This window comes from Protomyctophum bolini (genome assembly GCF_963924005.1).
Source record: "Protomyctophum bolini genome assembly, chromosome: 4".
NCBI lineage: Eukaryota > Metazoa > Chordata > Actinopteri > Myctophiformes > Myctophidae > Protomyctophum > Protomyctophum bolini.
In genome coordinates this window covers 8574338-8599867 of record NC_137865.1, presented here as the reverse complement: position 1 = coordinate 8599867, position 25530 = coordinate 8574338, and the positions used below count along the sequence as shown (strand labels likewise).

General features: G+C 43.6%; 1 protein-coding gene across 4 annotated transcripts; it reads left to right on the top strand.

Annotated features, from left to right (window-relative positions):
• Window positions 1–24459, top strand: LOC308314006 (protein arginine N-methyltransferase 8-B; the record flags this gene model as incomplete). Of its 4 annotated transcripts, none has more annotated exons than XM_080761375.1 (10): window positions 1–69; window positions 4782–5018; window positions 6085–6240; window positions 9694–9757; window positions 12783–12925; window positions 13310–13397; window positions 15822–15937; window positions 18622–18772; window positions 23250–23371; window positions 24376–24459. In XM_080761375.1, 10 exons carry the CDS (start codon window positions 1–3, stop codon window positions 24457–24459), a joined length of 1230 nt encoding a protein of 409 aa, XP_080617501.1. The 4 variants fall into 4 exon arrangements, with proteins under 4 accessions (XP_080617501.1, XP_080617500.1, XP_080617499.1 ...); XM_080761374.1 differs by having other exon boundaries at window positions 4779–5018; XM_080761373.1 differs by having other exon boundaries at window positions 4776–5018.
• Between the last annotated feature and the right edge of the window lie 1071 nt (window positions 24460–25530).

Sequence of the window (25530 nt, the reverse complement as noted above, 5' to 3'; positions counted from 1 at the left end):
ATGGGAATTAAACACTCGTCCCGCTGCATGCTGCTCCGGAGAAAGATGGCGGAGTCGGACAGTACTGAGGTAAGTAAAGAAATCTGATTTTGTTCACTAAAATGTCGACTCTCCAGCTAGGGGTAGGCTAATTGGGAGCTAAAGTAACCCAGAGCGTCTCACCTTGAGAAGTCGCATGTGGTGGTGCTGCTCAGCTGCTACCTATACCGAAATTAACTCCCCTCCTAGAAAATCACACATTTGGGCTATGAAGTGAAGTTCATATTGTTTGCTTTACAATTTACTCACGTTGTCCTGTGCAACAATTCTTCACATTAATTGGCATATAGCATAATTAGGCTATGACTGGCAGTCTGGCACAATGAGCTGGACAGGACAACACGGATAGCTGAACAGTGCATGCAGCGCACGGGCCAGCTGGCTGCTGCGGTGAAACTCCAGGCGCTGTCCATGGTCCTTTAATGCAGCACTGTGCAGACCTGCTCCACTGTTAATTATACTGTCGAGGTCCAGACAGTGTTATTATGGGTCCCCCGTGTAGGGGTGACGGGGTCCCAGGTTCTCAGTGTGACTATATAGAGTAGATGACCATTATGCACACTGCGGCCATCTTGCCAGCCAGGTGGTATAACAAACTAGCTGCAATTTCCTATTGACAGCCCATACATCCAAACAGAAGATCATAACATGTGGATTTTTATGAAACAAACACAAATGCAAGCTTTTCATACAGCTGCAATGTTGATTGCAGCTAGTTATACCACCTTGCTGGCAAGATGCCCACTTTTTATTGACAAGGACCCCCAATGTATACAGGCCAGTGGAATCCTATCAAGGAGCCCTGTGTGTCCCCTGGGCCCCCCACTTTTCAAGTGCTGAAACAGCCACAATTATACAGTAAGTTTGTAAGTTAGAAACTCAAATAAAATGAATGAATTATTATCATTCTGCAATGCTTATAGGTTGAGATATTATCTTGATACATTAAGGTATAGTGATTTCACTTAATTCAAATATCACTTATTTTTTTGTTTTGTTGTGATAATCCTTCCGTGCTAACCATAATAAGGAGTTCCTCCCTGTCCCCCCTGGGGTAAAAAAAACCCCCATAGGTTTCGTTTTTGCCTAGGTGGCCCAGCCTTCATCCAATCAGGATAGAGAGAGACCTTCCGCCAATCATGATCGAGTGGGGGCGGGCCTTGGTGTGTGTGCTGTTGGCCTGTTGCGTGCCGTGCCGTCCCCCCCCCACTGTAGTGCGTGCACATCTTGTTACCGGGGCGGACCGGGGGGTTTCCAAATCACTAATGCTCCTTTAAAGGCTTTTGGAAGCTTCACTCTGACTCATCAATGTTCACTTACCATCACTTTCTTCACGGAGGAAGCAAGATATTCTATAGGCTGTTATGTATATAATATAATATTGTATAAGCGACATCTGATACATTATTAGAGGCCTAATGGACCACTCCCCTCAGCTGGTCTCTGTAATGTAGGAATATTGGCAGTATATGAGGCACCTGAGTGCCATGATGGCAGCATACCAAATTCACAGTCTTTTGAATATAGGGGGCTAGAGTGCAGTAGCACATTACTACAGTGATAATCCCCACACTGTATAACTTGATAAGTGCTTACAGTAAGTCATACAATTACGTTTTCATGCAGTTCAGATTCATATTTACCTTTATTTGCCATTGTGTAAAAACACATAGCTGAGTGAGCAATGGCATTGCAATGTGCATGAAAGTATACAAAAGGAGATACGATAGTTCCGAGTAGGGAATGGGGACCTGGGCAGTTGGAACTGGATCCAGTGTATGAACTCAGTTTTCTCTTATACTACACTTCTTACACAGGATATCAAAAACTTCACTATCTACAAGCTCACATTGTGTGGCGCTGCCACACGCTGTGAGCTTATTGATCTGGTATTTTCAGTGCCTTTTATGTTCTGCTCATCCCTTGCAGCAGTCGTTGAGACGGGTGTAAGCCTGTAAGGTGACTCTTTGGCACCACTCAACCGCATTCATAGAACCCCACAAGAAAATGTCCTTCTCCGATACCACCACTGTCTGGAACCCGAGTGTATACTGTAGATGTGAGAGAAATATAACTCCAAACCTATTATCTATGTTTCGATGCAGCCGGTCTCACCTGGCACAGAACTGCACTCCTCTAAACCATGCAGGCACGTGCAGAGAGTGTTAGAGAGGCAGGGGCTGAAAAGAGGGCACGTTTGGCCCAAAATAGCGAAAATAGCAGATCTACAAGCTTGTAGATCTGCTATTTTCGGGCCTGCACTCTTTATCTACTGGAGATGCGGTGTACGACATGGATTTCGAAACAAATTAGTTCAATGCAAAATGCTGCGTTCAAGTTCAGGAGACTTCGGAAAAAAAACAATTCTCCTGAATGCATGCCTTCCGGTATGGCATGGAAAGGAGAGGAGAGATGGGCATTTGCATCTCTTTCACCATTAGTAAATGCTGCATTCGTGGTCTGGAAAGGGCAGTTGTTTTACAGACGGGTAAAAAGGGCAGGGTCTGAAGCCCCCTTTGATATCTATGTGTGCACGTCCCTGCTCTAAACCATTAATAACTTTATACATACAGTAGCAGTTTTGTCTCTGCATTGCAATATTTGGGGGGGGGGGGTCTGTCTAATGCCATGTACTTTGTATCACCTTTTCAGTCAGCAGTTTTTCATCATGTCCTTTTGATTGGAAATACCATCACAACATGACTCACTGTCAAGACACTAAGAACTAGATCAAATACAGTACAGCATTAGAGTGTGAATAATGTATGAGTTTTACACCAAAGCAAATTCATCTACAGTTGTGTATAGTGTCGGGCCTGGGATGGAAACAAGCATTTTTGCAAGTTTGTTAACATTTTTAGGGTTATAATAATTTATACACAGCAAAGAGCAGATTTTGCAGCATGGGCAAGGTTGATGATCTATGAATAAAATCACACCTTCAGCTTACATAATCATATCTCCTCGAAGACACACTCTGAAAATATCTAATGCAGGGACGTACAGTAAGCTTAATCTTAGAGATAAACCACCAAAGTTCAGCAGTAATCTGCTTCACAGCGACTTCCTTGTCACCATGTTTTCGTGACAACATCAAAAGTCTGAACTTCACTCCATACACAAATGTTGCAAAAACCCTTCAGTCTCCATATTTCAATGTGTTATGTTTTTTTTTGTAAATGAATGCCCTACTTCACCATGCAAGAGTGTTGCACATAAAGTAGTGAAAATTGCAGATAAAGCTTACAACGGCCCAAGCACTGCTATTTTAACTATTTTAAGTTCCAAGTTTCCACCCAACAGCGACTAAATGTTGATCTAAACCTTGATTTTGCTAACTTATTCATTCATTCATAGTGTTTGTCTGCTGCCATTTTAAAAAAAAGCGAAAATGTTTTTCTCTGCGCGTTCTGAAACACAAAGGATATAATAACATCTTGACAGTTGACACAATGGAGCTAATCATTGAATGCATCCAAATAGAGATGTTTTTTAGAATGTTTGCACGAAAGGTTCTGCATGATAAAAACTATTCCTGTATACCGTACACATTTTGTTTGGAGCGAAGCGCCATTATCATCCCACCCAATACTCAATAATTGGTCTTCTCCCAGCCAACACAGCTTGATCAGCAGGTCTTTATATGAAAGACGGCTTTGTGCCAAATAAAACCAGATTGCACAGCGGTAACAATGGCTCCAAGTTGGAACATATTTTTTTCTACTTCTCAATAGAAGTAAAAACTACAAAAGGAAAAAGGAATTAAGTGGCTGCATGCTGTCAATCGTATAAGCCACAATGGACCACGATGGAAATAAGCAGCCATGGCTTTTATGCCTTTATCCTTTTGATAATGGTGTGACAAAGCATGTATTTTTTGTTATCAATAAAGATGTCAAAGCTTTACCACTATTTTCATTGTTCCCGATAATTGAGAACGCTGTTGTAATATTAATGCATCACTATCACTTTAATACCACACTTATTTTTGTCCACCTCATACATTTCCTAGCAGACATTTTGGGAAAGGACATCTGAAAGTAAACCACTGCTTAAAGGACCACTTCACCACTTTTCCACCTGTGAATTCATCGATAGGGAATCCAAGCTAATGGACACTGCAGGCTTTCTTTTCCTGAAAAGTTGCAATGCGAAAATGGAAGCCCATGATAGACTAATGAAAGTCTATCATGATTATTAGTGAGGACCAATTATATGAAGATAGGTTGAAAAGTGGTGAAGTGGTCCTTTAATGAAATACCCCTCTTTGTTCCCTCCTTCCATCCTTACCAGGGACGTGCACACATAGACATCAAAGGGGGCTTCAGCCCCTGCCTTTTTACCCGTCTGTAAAACAACTGCCCTCTCCAGACCACGAATGCAGCATTTACTACACGGTGAAAGAAATGCAAATGCAACTCCTTTCCATGCCATGCCATGCCGGAAGCACCATTCAGGAGAATTGCTTTTTTTTACCGAAGTCTCCTGAACTTGAACACAGTATTTTGCGTTGAACTAATTTGTTTATAAATCCATGTCGTTACACCGCATCTCCACTAGCTAAAGACTGCTGGGTTGCGCCCCGAAAATAGCAGACCTACAAGCTCAACGCGTCGCCGCCTCTTACGGGATTTCAGCCCCTGCCTCTGTAACACTCACTGCTCATACCTGATCCTTACTGCCCCTTTCCTTTGCTCCTTCCCTCCCTCCCTACCTCATTCACCCCTGTCCAGCAACAGCAGCCACAGCCAATACGCAACATCCCCTCCCAGTTGGCACAACCCACTCCGCTGCCTAAGCCTGTGCCCTCCGTCCACTGTGCCCCTCGACGCCCACCATACCCGCCTCACACCCCCCATGTTGCCAGCCTGCCCAGCAGCTGCCCTGGGCGAGGAAAGATGGCCAAGTTTGTCTCCGAGGAGGAGATGACATCCAGAGACTACTACTTTGACTCTTACGCCCACTTCGGCATCCACGAGGTACGTAGGTCTGTCCGGTTTGTTTCCTCACGGCCATAATTTCCTGTGTCCAAAGTAAACTATTCATAAGAGAGGTCAGTGTTTCTCAACTTTTTGAGAGTTTCAAGGGGGCCCCTGTTCCAGAAAAGGTTGAGAAGCACGGCACGTAGATGATGCCTCAGTCATACAGATCGATGCCTTTATCCACAGTTTTGTGTTGATGTATTCATGACACAAGCAACAGTTTGTGGGAAAGCCTTAAGCGCCATTCATTTCCATTATTTCAGTTCTCTGAAAATGCTTGACTTAGCCACATAAGCTGCCACTCTGGGGGTGAGAGACACGGAAAAGTGGAGAAGTTTACGTTGTACGTGAGAACCATATATTCTATTCCCTATTCTGGGGGGCAAACATTTGCTAAAATAAATGCTCAAGCTGCTGTTGTATCTGTGAGGTGTATAGTGACATAAATCATCTATTCTATACCAGTCTCTGTGTGAAGTGAGTCAATGAGGCTATTTTAACCAGAATTCTGGAGTCAACATTCTGTGAAAATAGGTTGTTGCAAGTTGCAACCTGTTGACTTGTGAGTTTGTACTGTAGATTGGCTATATGTTCCGCAAAGATATTTGGTGTAGAGGGGAATAAAGGAGAATCTAGCACAGATCCCTAGGGGACCCCGGTCAGCTAAGTAGGGATTAACCACTTACAGTAAATGCTATATATACTATACTGTAAGTTGACTGGGGTCTCCCAGGGCTCTATATACCAGGCACCGTCCTGTTTTCATCAATACCGTTGTTCCCGGAAAGTGCTAATCTGAAGGCTCACAATGTCGTCGTAACACAGCGCAATGCTGGCTTGTAGATCTGCCATTTTCGCAAACGTTATTCCCAGAATAAATAGGGTTTTGACTAGTGGTAAAAAAAAAGAGCCTCATTCACTCACGCCTTGATGTAGCTCCACACAGAGACTGAGATGGATGATATTATGTCACTACACAACGAAACAAAACTAAACTAAACGAAGCAGGTGCAAAAGCAAAAAGCGAAAGCGGTGCAGCCATCTGTCACTGTGCCCCGACCAGGAGATGCTGAAGGACGAGGTGAGGACGCTGACCTACAGGAACTCCATGTATCACAACAAGCACGCCTTCAAGGACAAGATAGTGCTGGACGTGGGCAGCGGCACCGGGATCCTGGCCATGTTCGCCGCCAAGGCGGGCGCCAAGCACGTGTACGGGGTAAGACAGACACGACGTACGAGTCATCTGTTAAGGTGCGTTCAAACTCGAATTTAAATATTCGCCTCGGTTTGTGCTGCGCCAGGTCTAAGTAATCAACAAACGATTAAAAACTGGTCAAAGATTGGCCAAATGTCAAATAATATAAGAAAGGGGCAAACATTGTGAACATAACCCATTAAAGCCTGGAAATGCCGGTCGTGCTATGAGCTTGTTTTGAAAAGTCTTGCAAAGTTTGTGCAAATCTTTGAATATACATATATTTTTAAGGCGACCATTTGTAGAGAGAGGTAACTCAAATCTTCTATTCTGGGGGTCTCTGAAACAAAGATATTTTGAGACGTGGGTCCACATCCAAATACATATCATTTTGGGGGAATGTAGGATTTACTAAAGATTTTGTGAATAGGCCTCATGTCGTAATAGTTACCTCGAGTCACCCCTGGTTTGACAGATTGGAAGTAAAGGACTGTCTCAAGCTGTGATGTGGACAGGTATATTTCAGCTCCCCCAGATGCCATGTTGTGGAGCAAGAAGCTATTATCCACACTGGGGCATGCATATCTGCCACGGTGTGTGTGTGTGTGTGTGTGTGTGTGTGTGTGTGTGTGTGTGTGTGTGTGTGTGTGTGTGTGTGTGTGTGTGTGTGTGTGTGTGTGTGTGTGTGTGTGTGTGTGCTGGATATGGACCAGTGGATCGCGATAACCAGGTGGAGCTTTTTTCGGCACGTCGCCATTCTTCACTTTAGGAAATGATTAACATTGAATTGCCAGAGGGGGTTTCTCTCTCTCTCTCTCTCTCTCTCTCTCTCTCTCTCTCTCTCTCTCTCTCTCTCTCAAGTCACACAGTTTGAGTCACAGACTCTGGTTGCTGAAACTTCCAAATGAGATACCTGGCCTGAGAGTTAAGAGCTCCGGGCCTTGGTCCAAGTCTCTCCAGCAGAACGTCATTCTGTCAGTGTCAGACATATAGTTCTATAACAAGCGATCACGATAATACTCCACTGAAATGCCCGTAAAGAAGCGAAGACTTCTCTGGCGATAGAATCCAAAAGGGCCTTTGGGCCGCAGTGTCAAAACTTAAGGATAATCCCTGACCTTGAAACTTTAACCTTACTCGACAATTTCGATACTGAGGCACTGTTTAACTGCCATATTGGGAGATTAGTGTGCAAAGGCAGAGTGGGACTTTAGCATCGCAGACTGTGGAGGACGGTGCCTATATGCTTAATGTTGTGTGAGCTGTGAGCATTTATGGGACAGTTTTAATTAAGTGCAAGCTGCATGCTCTTTCTACATAGTCGGTTGTTGACCATCTGCTTAAACATTTATGTCATGACACCCTAGGGTCTCAGCAGGCATTCCAGGATGCCGCGTGGCCAGTGTAGATCTATCAGGCTATTTCCAACTAAAGCTGCAGGTTAAAGGTGTCAATCATGTGGGTGTCCACCCTTGCCCTGGCATACTCCACGGCCAGGAGTATGAGTCACAGCAGCCATGCAGCCTCTATTGATGTGGTGCTCAACACCGCCATGAGGCTAATCAGTGGTGCCTTGCCATCAACCCCTGTCCAGAGTTGCTTGTAAATATTGGTAGTTGCGGGTTGCGGTTTTTTTTTTTGGAGGGGGGGGTGCTTGTTTCTAAAGTGTATAGTTGCTTATTTGGGCTTGCTTCCTAAATGTTGTTTAAACCAGTGGTTCTCAAACATTTACATGCCAAGGACCCACCAAATCAATATGTGATTGTAGGCGTATGCCCATCTGAAAACAATTTGTGCCTGGGATGCCATACCAGATTTGTGTTGTTCAAAAATATTTAAAATGTTTCTGTGTGTCACAACCTCGCGGCTGTTGTTTGCATTTGTTTTCCGACGTTCTGTTCGTGGTTCAATCACTGTGTTTTGTTGTGGCTTTGCTGCTGTCCAGTTCAGTTAATTAGCTCATGACATTAGCAGCTGTTGTCGCTTCGAGCTGCGGTCTTAGAGTGGCTGCGGTGCGACGTTGGCAGACTTCTGTGGTGCTGGGCAGCCAACTAGGTCCTAGGCAGCCACTAGTCGCTACTACGTGATTTGCTACACGAGTGGTGCAGACTCCCATTGGCTTAGGCAGCGTTTCAGTATTGGCTTAGGCGGCATGGGGTCAGACTCCCATTGATGACTATAGGTAGCTTACATTTCATTAACTGATGTCAGGTTTCACCCGACATAAAAACATAAATATGGGGACAAAAAGGTATACAGGGATGCTACTAAACTCCTAAAAGTAAAATAAAATGATCAAAGGAGAAATTCAGCTTGGGGAGTGTGACTCCTGATGGATGGTTGGTATTCTTGTCTGTGCCATTAGAGAATGTGAGAGCAAGATGGACAGCACTAATAAGGCTGTCCTCATTGACAACCTCTAAAACAGCTTGCTAACATCAACTCAATAACATAAACAGACAAATTCTCGTGCAAGCCAAAGAAACAAGCTGGGTTTATTTATTGAAACTATAATATAAGCTGTATAGGCCTACCAACCAAATTAGAATCATCACAAAATAGAACAGAAATAGAGGATACAGGCCAACATTATCTCTTGCCCCACACACACACACACACACACACACACACACACACACACACACCCACACACACACACACACACACACGGACCCATAAGAGAAGATTTGTCAACAGTTGCATCGTGACACATTCAGATAGGTGGAAAAAAAGAAAAAGAGGCACAGACATCAATTTCATAATCCCTGCGGGACAGAAATCTACGAACATTCCTAAACGTTAAGCATGATTTCATCTGATGTAATTTGTTCCAGAATATAAAGATAACAGTGAAACTCACGTCATAATGGTGTAAGCTTAAAGGACCACTTCACCACTTTTCAACCTATCTTCATATAATTGGTCCTCACTAATCATGAAAAAAATGGCACGATTTTTTTCTACTCAGTCTGGGTCTCATAGGAGGGCTGTGGGCAGTTTAGAAACCGTCCAGTGACATCATCATTAGGCAGATTGTTTTTTAAACATTTTCATTATCGTGCCAATGATGGCTTCCATTTTCGCATTGTAACTTTTCAGGACTAGAAAGCCTGCAGTTTCTATTAGCTTGTATTCCCCATCGATGATGTCACTGGAAGACGGTTTCTGAACTGCCCACAACCCTCCTATGAGACACAGACCGAGTAGAAAAGAATTGCACCATTTTTCATGATTATTAGTGAGGACCTATTATATGAAGATAGGTTGAAAAGTAGTGAAGTGGTCCTTTAACTATTCATTGGGGATGGGGGGACCCCTTGGATGTACCCCCTCTAGAACCCTGCCCTGGGGATCCCCAGACCTTACTTTGAGAACTATGTGTACGCGACACCGTCCTATGGCTCGAAGTACAGATGGTGGTTTATGTCAAGCTGACATTTGCATGGTGGTGGTGGGTGTGTTTGCTCTGTACAGATCGAGTGTTCCAGTATCTCAGAGTACTCAGAGAGGATCATTAAGTCCAACTATCTGGACAGCGGTAAGAACTGCAAAATGCACGCACCCACGCACGCACATAATGACTATGTTATCATCTCTTGTTTCTTTCTCCCCCCGACAAACGTCCCACAATGACTCAGTGGAGAATTTCACGTATCTCATCTTCTTCTGTCTCTTTATTAGATTCAGCTTCGTTCCCATGGGAGTACTATACTTTACCAGTAATATGTAACTCTGATGTAATTTACTATAAAGTAACAAATAACATTGAAACCCACGTCATAATTGTGTAAGCTTAACTATTCATTGGGGATGGGTGGGACCCCCTGGAACCCCCTCAAGAACCCTGCCCTGGGGGTCCCCGCAGACCTTACTTTGAGAACTATTGCTATATAGAGGATAAAGAAGGAAGGTTGGGAAGAGGGGAAACTGTAGGAAGAGCAGAAAGTGGTGTTTCACACAAAGTGTAAACCTCTTTGTGACTCTTTGGGTCGCAAACCTCCCGGTGTATAAGCTGTTTTGTTTGTTTGTGGGGTTTTTTTGGAACTGACGCGAACCATGTCCACAAGCATTGATTTTTGCAATAACATCCATGCAAATGTGAAAACAAATTGACTGACTGCCACCCCACTGCCATGGCATCTACCAAATAATAACAATACAATATACTGTAGGCTAGCACAATGTCAGCTAAATTCATATCTGTATCTGCAAGCCCATGCATATCAAGTATGCCGGCTGAAATTGAATAGAGCGTCACTAGGATATTTTCTGTGGTGTGTCAGGTATCCATAGAACACAGCCTGTCTTAACAGGGGTCATAAGTCAATGTCATGCTAACCAGGAGCAACTAACCAAATACATTTACTCAAGTCAAGTACTGTACAATTTAGAGGTAATAGAGCACCGAGGTCTGACGTCAATATCGGTAGAGGGCGCAAATCATCATGTACTTTTTATTTGCATTGTAATCCCCATAGGGGGGATTTTAGATCGCCTCATAAGAACTGCGTTTGAAAAATAAACATGTCATCCCGGCCGTTTCACTCATATGGATATGAAGAATCAACTGACTGAGAGAAAATAGCTATCGTTACTGCTGCTGAATTAGTACAATTTTCGCTAGAAACCGACTGTATCATACTGTATATGAGTGACTGATACAGAGACACCTCCCTGACAATAACGCAGAGACAGCTTGTTTATTTTTGGACCACAATGCTAATATGAAACGATTTTAAGATCACCCCATGTTATTCTCCATAGAGAAATGACTTCTGTGAACCAGGGGAATCATGCACTGGGTCACTGGGTCCTTCTTCAGGAATCCTTCATTCCTGAAGAAGATCCCAGTGATCGAAACGTTGAATCAATAAACCAGTGGAGCTGAGTTTTTTCTACCAGTGTTGCAGACTCTATTTCTTCCTCTAGCCCCGTAAACAAACACACAATGTCATTCAAAGTAAAACATTGTGCTCAAGAACGTTTTTGAAAACATTTGAAGCCGAGAAAAACAAACTGCAGTATCCGAAAATGCATTTGATCAACGCTTACTTGTTTTCCAGGGCCCAGAGCAACTATTTCTTTTTCTTTTTCTTAAATTTAAAAAGGAATGTGTGAACAGAGTGGTGCAACTCCCCTCTCTCTCTCCCCCCCCTCCTCTTCTCTCTCTCTCTCATTAGCAGCTGGTACTCATTATATGCTCATTAACCAATACATAGGCGGACACATAGGTTAACCACACATGAACACGGACATTGCCGTTCCTTGGAGTGGTTGCACCACTCAAAAATATCTTTTGAAAATCTGCCTATATTGACCTGACCAAAAAATAGGGACGGCGGGGAGGAGCTGCTCCTGTACCGTGCACAGATCCCAGCTGCTCTGATTTCACATAAGAACCACAACATGCATACTGTATGTAGCTACATCTTCACACACGCATGCACACATACAGTACAGCACAAGCCTATGAGGTCATGTGCATGTGCATGCAGATGAGCCCAGATGGATGTGGAGAGCTGCAGTTGGCGTACATTCAAGTGATGGGCCAATGGTCCGGTGGGTCCATTCACATAACCGCCACCTGCTCATTTCATTCTGGAGCTCATAATATATTTTATTACATAATAATAACAGATTTACAGTAACCTAGCACATCCTTCGAGTGAGTATAGACAAGCCCTACAGTTTTAGTGCCGTGTGCGCTTTTTATCTGGTGAAAAGAAGTATTTATTCACAATTCACAGCAGGCAGGACATACGTTTTGTGTGTACAATCATGTACAGCTTGTACACACATTCGCACATTCAGCCCCATTTCCAAAATTAAAAAAAATAGTGGATCTATGATCTACAGAGCTTGTATATCTACAATGTTGGAGGGAATGGGGGGGGGGGGAGAGAACATGTTTGGCAATAATGACATGCCAAGAACAGGGATGTCAGGTTGACAGTTAAGTGTTTAAGATGATGTGTCCCACCATGCATGTCACATGTACAGTAGATGGACGGGCATGGATTGAGCATTGATCTGGAATGAGACTAATCCGCAAAGAATGTTTGGGAAAATATGCATAAAAAAAACTTGTGGTTAAAATGAACACTAGGGGGTGGCACTTGCCATGAAGACCCCAGGTGATGATGCCCCTGACCTGCACACAGGTCAGACCTATGAGCGTGCTGAGGCCATTGTTCCACTAGTGGGCCTTGAGGGGGTTCCAGGTGGTCCACAAAATAGATCTTCAACTCTTGAGAGCGTAAAATGAAATCAAATGGACCCGTAACGCTCTCAATAGTTAAATTGTTAAACATCTGCATTTTAAAAGAAGTCTACACGACTAGAGAATGTAAAACAATTGTTACTTTGATCAACATTTGCCTGTTATCTCTCCTAATGGTACCAACGTCAATACAGCATGGAATTGTGGACATCTTATCCAACATTGACACAATATTATTTAGCTTAGAGAGGCTAAATCTCATCAACATCAAATGGTGGTCTGTGCGGCTCAAATGCCCAATAAATAACGGGCCTTGATATGACAATGCTCTGGTGTTTTGCAGTGATCACTATCTTCAGAGGCAAGGTGGAGGAGGTGGAGCTTCCTGTGGAGAAGGTTGACATCATCATATCGGAGTGGATGGGTTACTGCCTGTTCTACGAATCTATGCTCAACACCGTCATCTTTGCCAGGGACAAATGGCTGGTATATATAAGCTTTCGGTGTGTGTGTGTGTGTGTGTGTGTGTGTGTGTGTGTGTGTGTGTGTGTGTGTGTGTCTGTGTGTGTGTGTGTGTGCGCACGTTTGTGTCTTATATTGCATGACATTTCAATGGAGTAAAGCAATTTCATTCGGAAGGTGTAAAAAATATTTCCCATTTGACACTTATTTCAGAGCTAAATGAATACTCTGGGTTCTGTTGTGTGGTAACAAGATGGCCGTGACTTGAACTCGCATGTGGTTTGTCTCACAACTAAGGCACACAGACGAGAAATGACACGTGCATGTACTGTACCTATGTGGTTATGCACGGTAGATGTTTTATGATCACAATTACACACGGAGCTGCCTCTCTCGTTTGTCGAGCAGAAACCAGGTGGACTAATGTTTCCAGACCGCGCGGCTCTGTATGTGGTGGCCATTGAAGACAGGCAGTATAAAGACTTCAAAATACATTGTAAGTCCATTGTGTGTGTGTGTGTGTGTGTGTGTGTGTGTGTGTGTGTGTGTGTGTGCAGGCGTGCGTGCGTGCGTCCCCATCAGACAGTTAAGAGGGGTTTCATATTTCTCAGGAATACTTTTTGTGTGCATGTAACCTTCCCCATGGGTAGCTTTAACCCGGACTAAATTGTATGTTTCCATGTAACGAACCATCAACATAGAGCAACATCACACACACACACACACAGCATTTCGCCGGAGGCAGTGATCAATTTCACAACTCAAAAGCCAAACTCTCACCAGCCCGATCGGGTGCATGGCATTTCTTACTGGACCAGATCAGAGTCAGACTTGGAGTTATCAGTCCAATGACATCCTGCTCACAATCACCATACTGTATACATCGTGTATCACAGTCATCATCACAGTGTTGACAGAACATTTTGATTTAGTTTTAGTCACATTTTTGTCATCTGAAATGTTTTTGTTTTAGTGTAGTTTTATAGTCTACTAAATATGATGATATTTTAGTCAACTAAATCTACAGTTGATTTTGTTGACTGAAATGTATTTTGGCGGGTTGGCATAATGGGTGATTTTACACTTGGTTGCATGCTGAAAATAGACAATCTACAAGCATCACAACCCGTCACAGCACGAGGCGTTGTGAGCACAACCAAATGACTTGTCTTTTAGTTTTCCTGGATTTCTTCTCAACTAGTCCCTTAAATTTAGTCATCATAGCTTAACGATCTTCCTCCATCGGGACCTGTCTTGTGCTGCATGTTGGTTCATCTCTTTCAGCTCAGCTGCCACAGTTCGGCGCCAGGTTATTTTGGGCCGACCTTTCTTCCTTTTCCCTACAGGAGTCCATGCTAGAGCGACCTTTATAGGTATACGATCCTGTGCCATCCTGAACACATGGCCCCAGCCATGTTTGATCTCCATCACGACTAAGCTGTTGCACCTGGTCATCCGGTGTATAGCTCTACGTTAGATATCCTCTCAGGCCAGAAGATTCGGCAGGTGTTCCTGAGGCTTCGGTTTGCGAAAGGCATCGATCTTCTTCATATCCTGAGTTGCGACTCGCCTTGGTTATCGTTATTTAGACTTTATTTAGTTGAAAAAATGTAGTCGACGAACATTTTTCGCCATAGTTTTAGTGGACAAATCAATCACTATAGACAGGAACAACGATGCGAAGGCCTGTGGAGCTAGTTCAGGACAACTCAAAGGAGAGCAAATTATTTCCTGATCAGCTGCTCTCCATCCGATTGGCACGGGCTCTGTTTTCATGATTCTCTTATGGGGGTTCATTTCATTCCATTCCCCATACAGTAGTTGGCAAATCATTTATTTATTTACTGGGGTGAATGGTGAGGCATGCACACATATCGACCCGCAGTCTTTGATCTACCCAGATCTGGTGGCCTCTATATGACCTTTAAGAGAGGCTATTGGGCAATCCTGGAACAAGTCCGGTTTGCAGAGACCATCCTAATGGTCAATAGTGCTGGGCTGGAGGCCATAATATACTGCCTTTGTTTTTGTGGACAGACGGAAAAGTGAAATTTACAACATTCTCGGAAATGTGTGATCTGTTCAAATGGTTCTTCTCCCCACGGCCTAATGGATCACAATGTGCACGCACGCACGCACGCACGCAGCACTGAGCACCATGAATAATGCAGGGGCACTGGGCAGACAGACATCCATATTAGGGGTTGACTTTATTAGCCCATTAGGACCTGAGGCCGGTTCTCATAAATGTCTTAAGTTCTAAATCAGTTTTGAAAAAGTGTATGAATTGTATTTGGTCGCCGACTCCCAAATCAAAAGATTTTGATCCATGGACTCTCAGAAGCAAAGATTTGAGATTAAAAATGTTTGCTTATAAAAGTATATATATTCAATGATTTGCACATATTTTCATGATTTTTCATGGGCTTGTATGTCTGCTATTTTTGATTATCCAAAGTATAAAATTAAAAAAGTGGTTAAACGTTACTTTATCAGCCCACATTGTGACATTTCCTTTAGACATTGTAGAGATATATGTTTCAAATTGTGGGCATTTTCCAAATGACCAAATTACAAACTATTCCCACATTTCTATTTTTTTAAATGTTAATAAATTAAACGTTCACAAAGAACTTGAAACGGTCACATCCTAAATCCTCATGTTCATTTATCCATTTAACTCTGAGCGTCTTCTAATGTACTGTCTGTAACCAAATGGACCCGCAAGGGTTTTGATTGATTGAATACTTTATTAGTCAGAAATGTAAACACCACGCGGTACAGCAAGGCTAAAAGGATAACACAAACAAGTCTTGGGTACTTAAACGAGGGTCCATTTGGTTACAATCGAATGCGCTCAGAGTTAGACTAACACTGAGGATTATATTGCATAATTGAACACATTGTACTCGCCATGCAGGGTGGGAGAACGTGTACGGCTTCGACATGACGTGTATCCGTAACGTGGCCATGAAGGAGCCCCTGGTGGACATAGTGGACCCCAAACAGGTGGTGTCCAACTCCTGCCTGATAAAGGTATGTCATTGTTCTAATTGAAGATGTCTGAGATGAAGGAGATGCGATGGCCGTGTATAACAATACAGGTCGTTTGTTTTTGTGTGTTTACGGAGCCCCCAGTTGGAGCATTCACCAGTTTACATCTCGGTGATCCTAAAAAAAGTGAATTATTTCACCAGCTAGTTTACCCCAATGAGTGAATAACTGTTCCACTCGGCTCACTTCAGCATACACCGTTTTAGAATCACGAATCAAGAGGATTTACTGTATGTGGCACTCACTCATACAAGGTACAAGGAGTGAAATGATTCAACTATCATTTATTGTGTCACACTGTGTGTTGGAGACACGGACACTCGGACTGCTCAGGGAGTTCTTAAAGGAAGGGAGTGTTTGTTGATAGGAAGGCTGATGCCAGAAGTGCATCATTAGTTATTTATCGCCATGCCGTAAACACGAGGCATATTTCTTTTTACACAGTCTTCCCCCATGGAGAGCATACTGTTGCAGTGGGCTTGGTTTTCTGGACCCACTGAAAAATCAGCCATTCATTTTTTCCCATCGAGATTTACAAAAATATTTATATCAATTATTTTAAGCCTAGAATCAAAGCAAGATATGTACCGCACATCCTCCATTGGTGCTGAGCCCAAAACTGTAAAAACAGTCAACATAAAAAGAAGCAGGGGCTCGCAACTCACTCCAAACTTTTATTCAGCAAAAAATACGACGTTTCGACCTCTCAGACTTTGTCAAGTATAAATGAGATAATGTCTTATATACATTGTGTGGACAAAGGGCTATTAGCCCCATCTGGTGACCTGGGGTGGCACCAATAAATACATGTGATTGAACATGAATAAAATAAAATGGTAAAAGGTGCATTTATATAGCGCCTTTATCCAAGGCGCTTTACAGAGATTGTGCATTACATTCACCCATTCACACACACATTCATACACTGATGGCGGTGGAAACCATGCAAGGCACCAACCAGCACATCGGGAGCAATTAGGGGTTCAGTCTTGCTCAAGTACACTTTGACACTAACTCTGGGGGAGCCCGGGTTCGAACTGGCCATGATTTAACGATTGTATAAAAATAGAGAAAAAAGTAGAAAAGGAGAAAAAGTTTAAAAACATTATTTTGACGAAACTGAGAGCAGTAAGTCGAACCCAATTAGCCCAATTTTCTTTTTCGGCCTTGCTGAATACAAGTTTGGAGCATCTTAAAGTGAGTTGCGAGCCCCTGCTTCTTTTTAATCCTAGAATCAAGCAGTTCAGGATCCTGGTGAATCATGACCATAACACCTTTGATTCCGTGAAGAAAGAAAGAAAGATGAAAACCGCTAATCAAAGGGTATTTATTAAATATAATATATCATATCATTAATTATTCAAAAAATGTTTTCTCCACAGAATCAAACGTTTTATGGTCATGATTCACCAGGATCCTGGATGGCTGGATTCTATCAATATTCTTGTAAATCGGGAAAAATGACTGGCAGATTTTTCAGTGCGTAGCAGGGAATATACACAGCACATGAAAACGCTGTCAAATAATGTACCACCGCGCCATGTTTACCGCGCATGCAGCAATCATTTCTGACGAGCAGGACCCCCCCCCCCTACGCTGCTGTGGCCAATGATTTGCCCGGCCGCCAACCGTGCTGCTTCTGACACGTGAAAGATGAGAAGTGAAGCGTAGATAGATGGAGATCTGTACCCATCTGTTCGTCTCTGACCGACCGCTCCGGCGGGCGGGCGGGCAGGATGAGCGAGGCACCAGATGCTATAAAACGTGTGGCTGGCTGCAACCAGGGGGACATGTCATGTCACAGAACCTGCAACACCACGGCTGCATACGAAACGCTGCATGACTGGAGCACGGCTTTGACCCTCCTCATACCAGGTGACCTCCCCCCGATAAAGGTTTACCCGTATAATATGCCTTCCCAGCCGAGCCCGTACCGCTCAAAGAGGCAGTCAGTTTGCATTTGTAGTGGTGAGGCCATTCTTTTGTGCAGGTACAGCCTGGATATATGTAAAGATTGTGTGCATACTGCGTACCGTATAACCATGAAACAAGACGGCTGATGTGTGTCGTATAATTCTACCACATGTGTACCACAACAAGCAATTCCGAAGGGGTACAGGCTTTACTGTATTGGTCCGTGTGTAATTAGACCAACAACCTACCTCAAACCTTAACCATATTTAGAAACTCTTAGTGTTTCTAGTAAGACTACATCTTAATTGTCCAGACTCTTCTTCAACAAAGATGGCGAAAGCAAACATTCTTTGTTCTGTACTTATACATACAATAGTATGGTACAAAACACTGAAGTCCTTCAACCAGAAACCTAACCACAAGGACGGGAGCAGCGTATGTTCGACAGGAAGTATAGAGGGTTTACCAAACTGGTACTGTACTGAATTTGCAAAAAAAAAGCTAATTCATCCTATTGTATGACACTGACGGAGTACAATTTACGATAAATTGTAATCCCTGCGACACGATTATTGAGAGCTTGAGAGTTTTTTTGTATCACGATAAACCATAATAATCTTTAACAGGGTCAGGGAATGTGAAATGTTAATCCGACGCCTTGCTGAAAGCTTATAAATAACTCTAGCCTTTTTACTAGCAGCCGGAGTGCAGAGTCCAGGTGTTTGACATGGGGTCTCTCTCTGCTCCTGCAGGAGGTGGACATTTACACGGTGAAGACCGAGGAGCTGTCGTTCACCTCGGCCTTCTGCCTGCAGTGCCAGAGGAACGACTACGTCCACGCGCTGGTCACCTACTTCAACATCGAGTTCACCAAGTGTCACAAGAAGACAGGTTTCTCTACCGGTAATAATGTCTGCCACTTTGTCTCTGCTTTGTTGGTTCCTTTTCATGCAGAAGGGGTGCGTGTGCATGCTGTGTGTAAAGTATATTAATGCTGGTGTTTGTTTGTGTGAGTACTGTGTGTGTGTGTGTGTGTGTGTGTGTGTGTGTGTGTGTGTGTGTGTGTGTGTGTGCGTTTTACGAAAAGCATCTAATTTCCGATATCAGACTGTGAACAAACAGGATCGACCGCTGGTCAACAACCACTGAAAGCCCGTCTCTTCTTGTCTTTGCATTGACATTGAGCCTCTCGTTTGGAATATTAATGCTTCTAATCTAGAGAGACTTTAGCGTGACCAGCGCAAGGTAAGAATGGAACATATTATGCCTACCCGTTTTGGTGGGGAACGGAAGGGGGAGACCTTTCAGAGTCAAATCTCTGCAGGCACTCTAGAGCTCATATTTTCAAAAATAGCAGCTCGGAGTGCCGCGCAGATATGGCAGCTTTTACTCTGAAAGCCACCCTTCCGTTCCGTACAAAAACCGGGAGAAATAATGTTGCTTGCTTACCTTGCTATGACTACGATAAAGTCGCTCGAAATCGCTGGGGCTCCGACGCCGGTGATGTAACGAAAGGCACCGTGTACCCTACATGCACGTCGGTGGTTAGAAGAGCGTGTGTGTGTGTGTGTGTGTCTGTGGTCGGCGATCTCCCGTGGTCGTTTCACCAATACCACCTCATGGCGAACAAGTTTGATCCGCAAGTGGACGACATTGCCATTAGATTTATAGTGTTATTTAACACGAACGTCACAATCGGGTAAAACACCGGTTTTGTATAGAGCTGCGTGACTCGAGACGGGAGAGCAGCAGCAGCTCAGTCTCTCTCTCTCTCTCTCTCTCTCTCTCTTTCTCTCTGTGTGTAGTGACATTCCTCCCCACAAAGTAAAATCCATAGGGTGTAGCTAGCATTAGTGTGGCTGTGTTAACCCACTTTACATTAGACTCTAATGTTAAGTGCTTTGGATAAAAGCGCTAAATGCACCATTTACCAATTACCACTTGTTATCCTTCAGAGATAATGTGATCAAGATCTATGAGTTTTGCACAAAATCTGTAGGTGCAGTAGCAAAAAGTGTGTTTTTGAGGGGCGCCCAACTTTCCGGGTTTGTGTAAATCAGTGGTCCCCAAACGTTTTCATGCATGTGAAGGACCCCCAAATTGACACTAATTAGCCCGCGGACCCCCATTTGAAAAGATATGCCTGCAGGGACGCTCATGAGATATATAGATTTTTTTACGGCTCTAGCAGTGATTCTCAACCAGTTTAATTTCAAGGACCCCCAGTTTGACATGTATTAGGCTAAGGACCCCCATTTAATGGCCTTTCTATCTCTGGGACCCCCACTTTATATTGTAAAATCACTGTTAATTTAACTCTGAGTTACAGACCCATAAGGGTCCATTTGGTTCCAAACTATCATTTAGCTGGGGACCCCCTGGAACTCCCTCAAGAACCCACTTTGGGAACCACTGGTTAAACACAAACATTGAAGATAAAAGTGAAGACACAAATTAAGATGTGCCATGCAGAATGAGATGATGTATGATGACAAGAGCGCCCCTCACTTCACACGGGTGTGATTTTTTTAATAATAATAATAATAATAATAATAATAGTAGTAATGCACAGTGGAAACAGGGAGAGAGGGAGAGAGAGAGAGAGAGAGAGAGAGACACTTGAGGAACTCGGGACTCAAACCTGCGCCTGGACCACTAGAAGCCAATCTTTTCTAATCAGGATGGAATATGAAAATCACACCTTCACATAATGTGAAGTGAGCGGTGGGTGCCGTTGGAGTCAAGCACAAATAGATTTTTTTAACCACTTCAGCCGCGTATACAGTATATTTCACCCATTTGAAAATAGCCGATTTACAAGCTCTATATTTATTTTTTTATCCCACAATTTTGCAACCCATTTCTTTTCACCCAGTGTCAATTCAGTTATCTAATGTAATTCTGGGCGCTGCACTTCCTCTGCCACCTACAAGCATTCATAAAATTACTGTCCTAAAATGTAGATGTTCTGTTGAGTGACTGGCCGGTGTGTGTGTGTGTGTGTGTGTGTGTGTGTGCACTGTGCGCGCACATGTGTGTGAGAGAGAGACCTTCTCAGTGATTACATTACTTTTGTAGTTCCTTTTGCACTCAGGCCTTATTATGCACAATAGCTTCGAATTGCTATCAGTGCGAAGCAGCTCTGCTTATGCAAAGCAAAGGCCTCTCTATCTCTCTCCAGCCTCGCTCTGTTTCTCATTCAGTCCAAGCTCCTGGTAGACCTGGCTGGTTAGGGCCTTATCCTTGAGACTAATTACCCCCTGGTAGGAGATTACTACGGCATGGCTAGACTGTGGAGCAAAGGAATCCTTGCAGGCTCTTCCTGGCAGCTGTTGAGGAGGTCCCAGGCCTTGCGCTCGTGCTGCATTCTATATCCCCCCGTGAGGGCAACACGCAATCTCAGGCGGAGAGGAGAAGGGACAAAAGACTTCCTGCAAATGAGGTCTGTGATAAGGCTCCTAAACTAAGGCCCGAACTACACGAGCAACCCGGTGAATTACGGCTCCTTCTGCATGATCCAGAGAGAGAGAGAGAGAGAGAGAGAGAGAGAGAGAGAGAGAGAGAGAGAGAGAGAGAGAGATTGAAGGGTATGAATTAAAACTTTCAGAACAGGAGTTGTGACTGACTGACACCTAGTGGCGATTTGTTAGAAGACATGCTTCCTTCCAAATCAGAGGCTATGTCAGAAATCACCCACGATCATGATATATCGTGCAGACTGATATATCATAATAAGTGGAAGTATAGATTAAGCCATGCTTCGACTGTTAATAACCTTCTTCTGTGCCATCAGTCAAGAACATATAGCCATACGATGTAGACGAGTGTTACGAAAGAACCTCAAAACTCTCTCGTGTCGATTTGTTGGTCTGCCATGCTGAATTGGTAAAAACGCCGTGCTAGCTGGCCTTAACTCTAGGATAGCAGATCTAAAAAACGTATGAAAAGCCAGCGTGCGTGCGTGGGCATTGATTTCCCATGAAATGCCACAGGACAGGCTGTATCGGGCGGATTGCAGGCTCACAGCTCAAGGAGAAGAAAGGGGAAGGAGGGAGAGGTCAACGATCGGGACTCGTTGCCAGTCAGGGGGAAATGGCATCTCCCAACAGACAGCCTTATAGAGAGCCTTGGCCACGTCGATGTCTGTCCATACTGATCATCATCATGCAGGGTGTCGGTAGCCGTAGCCGTCGCACTGATTGGCAGCTTGGCATTTATCTCCGGACCTTCAAAGAAGACTGTCCAAGAAGGCAGAATGTGTGCGTTGACTGAGGACAGATGGCGCACATTCCATGTTAAGTCTTATTGACCCCCGGAGGACGCGCACGTTGGTTTGGTCAGTTTGGGGCGTCCGTTATCAGCAGTGAGCAGACGGAGCTTCACATTCAAGAGCAGACGAGCACAATGACGAGTTGCTTTCACTCAACAATGAACGCAGCAGCAATGACAACAGAAAGCATTTAGAAAATTAAGATAAAAGACGGCAAAGTATGTAGTCGCAACTAAACATGTGAAATGACAAATAAAGTGAACCGATTGGTCACAAGACATTTTGTGGTGCATGAAGGTGCAGTACGTGTGCATGGTTCCTATAGGCTACTTCTAAATGTTATCGATACGTCCTGTGTGCACATATACGCGTTTCATAAACGGGTAGGGCATGCATTCCCAGCTTGAGTCATTCCAGAGTAAGCTGATCTGCCCATTTATAAATAACCTATTGAATGTATATGTTAATAGTACTGTGGTAACGGGTACCTACAGTACAGTACTACCGCACTGGATACTACAACAACGGTACAGTGAATACTTTGGTACAGCAGGTATTGCATAACCAACCACGTTCCCATTCCATGCATGATCCTACGGAGGAGGAGGCAGGTGGTTCACTCTGGTCTTTTAGATCACTGATGACATCTTAGGTTCAACGTCAAAGTTGAGACAGTCGATACAAAAGGACGAAAGAAACAGTTGTTGAAGGATTACTGATGTCAGAGTGGTTTCACCCTCAAGTGTGAAGCAATCAGGGTCTTATCTAATCTCTCTCTCGGTGTGTGTGCCTGCCTGCCTGCCTGCCTGCCTCGTGTGTGCGTGCGTCATTGCTTGCATCACACCACAGAGCAGTACACTGTAGGCCAAAGTATTAGTAGCCGCAATGGCGGAGACACTGTTACTTATAACCATAGAGTACAGAGTGATGTGCTTATTGTATCATGAAGACATGTGCCATGACTTTGTAAAAGATTTAACTTTACTGCACCTTTGTGAAAGTAGCCAATCTCCTGTACAAGCTCACAAGTGACCTGAGAAGAATTGGGAACCCTTGTTTTATGTGGACATACCTGTAAATTAACTGTACAATGTGTGTGTCCCGCCGCAGCACCTGACGCTCCCTACACCCACTGGAAACAGACGGTATTCTATCTGGAGGATTATCTGACCGTACGGAGAGGAGAGGAGATCACTGGCAGCATCGCCATGAAACCCAACGACAAGAACATTGTGAGTTAATGTGTGTCACATACACATAGGCTGTTGACCCATTAGACCAGGCTGCATGAGGCCGATTCTCACTCCATTTCTTTTTTGTAATTTGTATATTCTAAAAAGGTGGGTTACACTAATTAATTAACACATTAAGATTCCCTTATGTCTAGGGGTTATCAAAGGATGCAACAAGGCTGGCAAGTGAACTGTTGTTTATTCACAGTGCTTCAATAAGGTTATATACCAGACAATAAATTACAACAGGTATAAATATATGGGAGTATATATCTATTATCTTCTATCTAGACAACCATGACGGACTAATAGCGATAGTTTAATGGGTTTCCAACCAAATCAAATATCTGGGGCTGAGCACTCGAGCCGTATCGAGTTACAACTTAAAGAAAGATAATGTTATTTAAATTATATATTGACCAAAAATGGCTGTATGGGGCAACCCAGAGAAACAAACAAAATGAACCATCCCTAACCTGAATGCAAATGAACCCTCTACCTAAACCTAGCCAACAAAAGGAACATAAGTGACCCCAATCTCAAAATCTTTTGTTTACGCCAAAATATAGTTCAAAAACCACTGATGTGCACAACTTGTTTGGACAAAGTCAATGTACCATGAGCTGCACCGTGCAACAGAGTTCAACTTGACAGTCATAGCAGTGCAGAACAAATGTTTTGATCAGATGCAGTCTTGACATGACTAGATTTACAGCCTAGATCATCCCATTCCTTCCCCCGTCTGCCACACAAGATATTTATTTGCAGGTATCTGATCAAGGTCAAGGTGGCGGCAGCATTGTGATCACATCTACTCTCTCATCCCAGTCGGACATATAGACAGATAGTTTGCCTGTGTTCTAGCGATCAGTCAACGCTATCTTCAGCCGACCTTTTTGACTCTCCGAAACACTGATTGATTGGTCTTGCCACTCACAGTTTTTTCTTTCTTCCCGTCTGCCTTCTCTATCGTCACCTCTTGACGTCCTGCGCCGCCATTGCAGCGAGACCTCGACTTCACCTTCGAGTTCGATTTCAAAGGACAGCTATGTGAAGCGGCCGTAGCTCACGACTACAAGATGCGCTAAGTGTCGATTGGGGTCAGGGGGGTTGGTACAGTGCGGAAGCACACCCCTCCCCATGTGCAACAGACACATGACGTGATGCCAGAGGTGCAGCTCTGAGAAGGAGTGAAGCAGGGCAAAGACCTCATCGGAGTGGTTGTGGCACCAGAACTTTCCTGTACCGGCCATGACCGTCTTAGCCTGGAAACCAGACTAATCTGCCAGTACCCTCTGCAGATTTGGTCTGGCCCTGATTCCGTTATTATTAATCCTCCACCTTGTTCCACAACAGAGGTTTCTACGCAGTGATATTAGTCTGGACATGCCAGGCTAAGACCCTCTAGCTGCCAGCACAACCTTATCAAGGCAGCATGTTGGCTTACTGTTAAAAATACTTTGAATGTAACATTTTATGCTTTCAACAACATCTCCTGTAGTCTGAGTGTTAATTATTGAACATTGTTGTACATGTGATTAGGGTGGTGGTTGTTTTATCAGGTTGTTTTATGAACGCAGTGTTTTTCCACAACTGGTCCTTGACAAAAGGGAATCACATTTCTCATTTCATTTGACATCCTATAGTACTAGATGCTGGTATTTGTATTATAGATGGGATATTTTTGTGTCGTGGGGAAGAATTATGAAAGAAACAACCCAACTTGTATTATTTATTTGTGTCATTTTGGAAAACTACAGTAACTGTAAAGGTCAGCCAAGGAAAAATAAATCTATTAAAGTGTGTGTGTGTGCGTGTGCGTGTGTGTGTGTGTGTGTGTGTGTGTGTGTGTGTGTGTGTGTGTGTGTGTGTACAATCAGTCTGTACAGTACTTAGTACTAGATGCTTCCCTCGCTTTTTGGGAGTGTAACAGATGTGTGAAATGTTACACTTTTGCACAGCATGGACTGCATACATTCGCCTATAATGACATTCCCACAATAGGGATGCTATAGGGTTAATGTGATTAATTGCCTTCAGCTGTGCCTGTCTACCACAGCATATTACCCAATAATTTTCAATGTTTTTATTTTCTCCATACTTAATTGAGTTTGACTGTTCCATAGATGGAACATTTTTCACTCTTAAGAAACTATAGA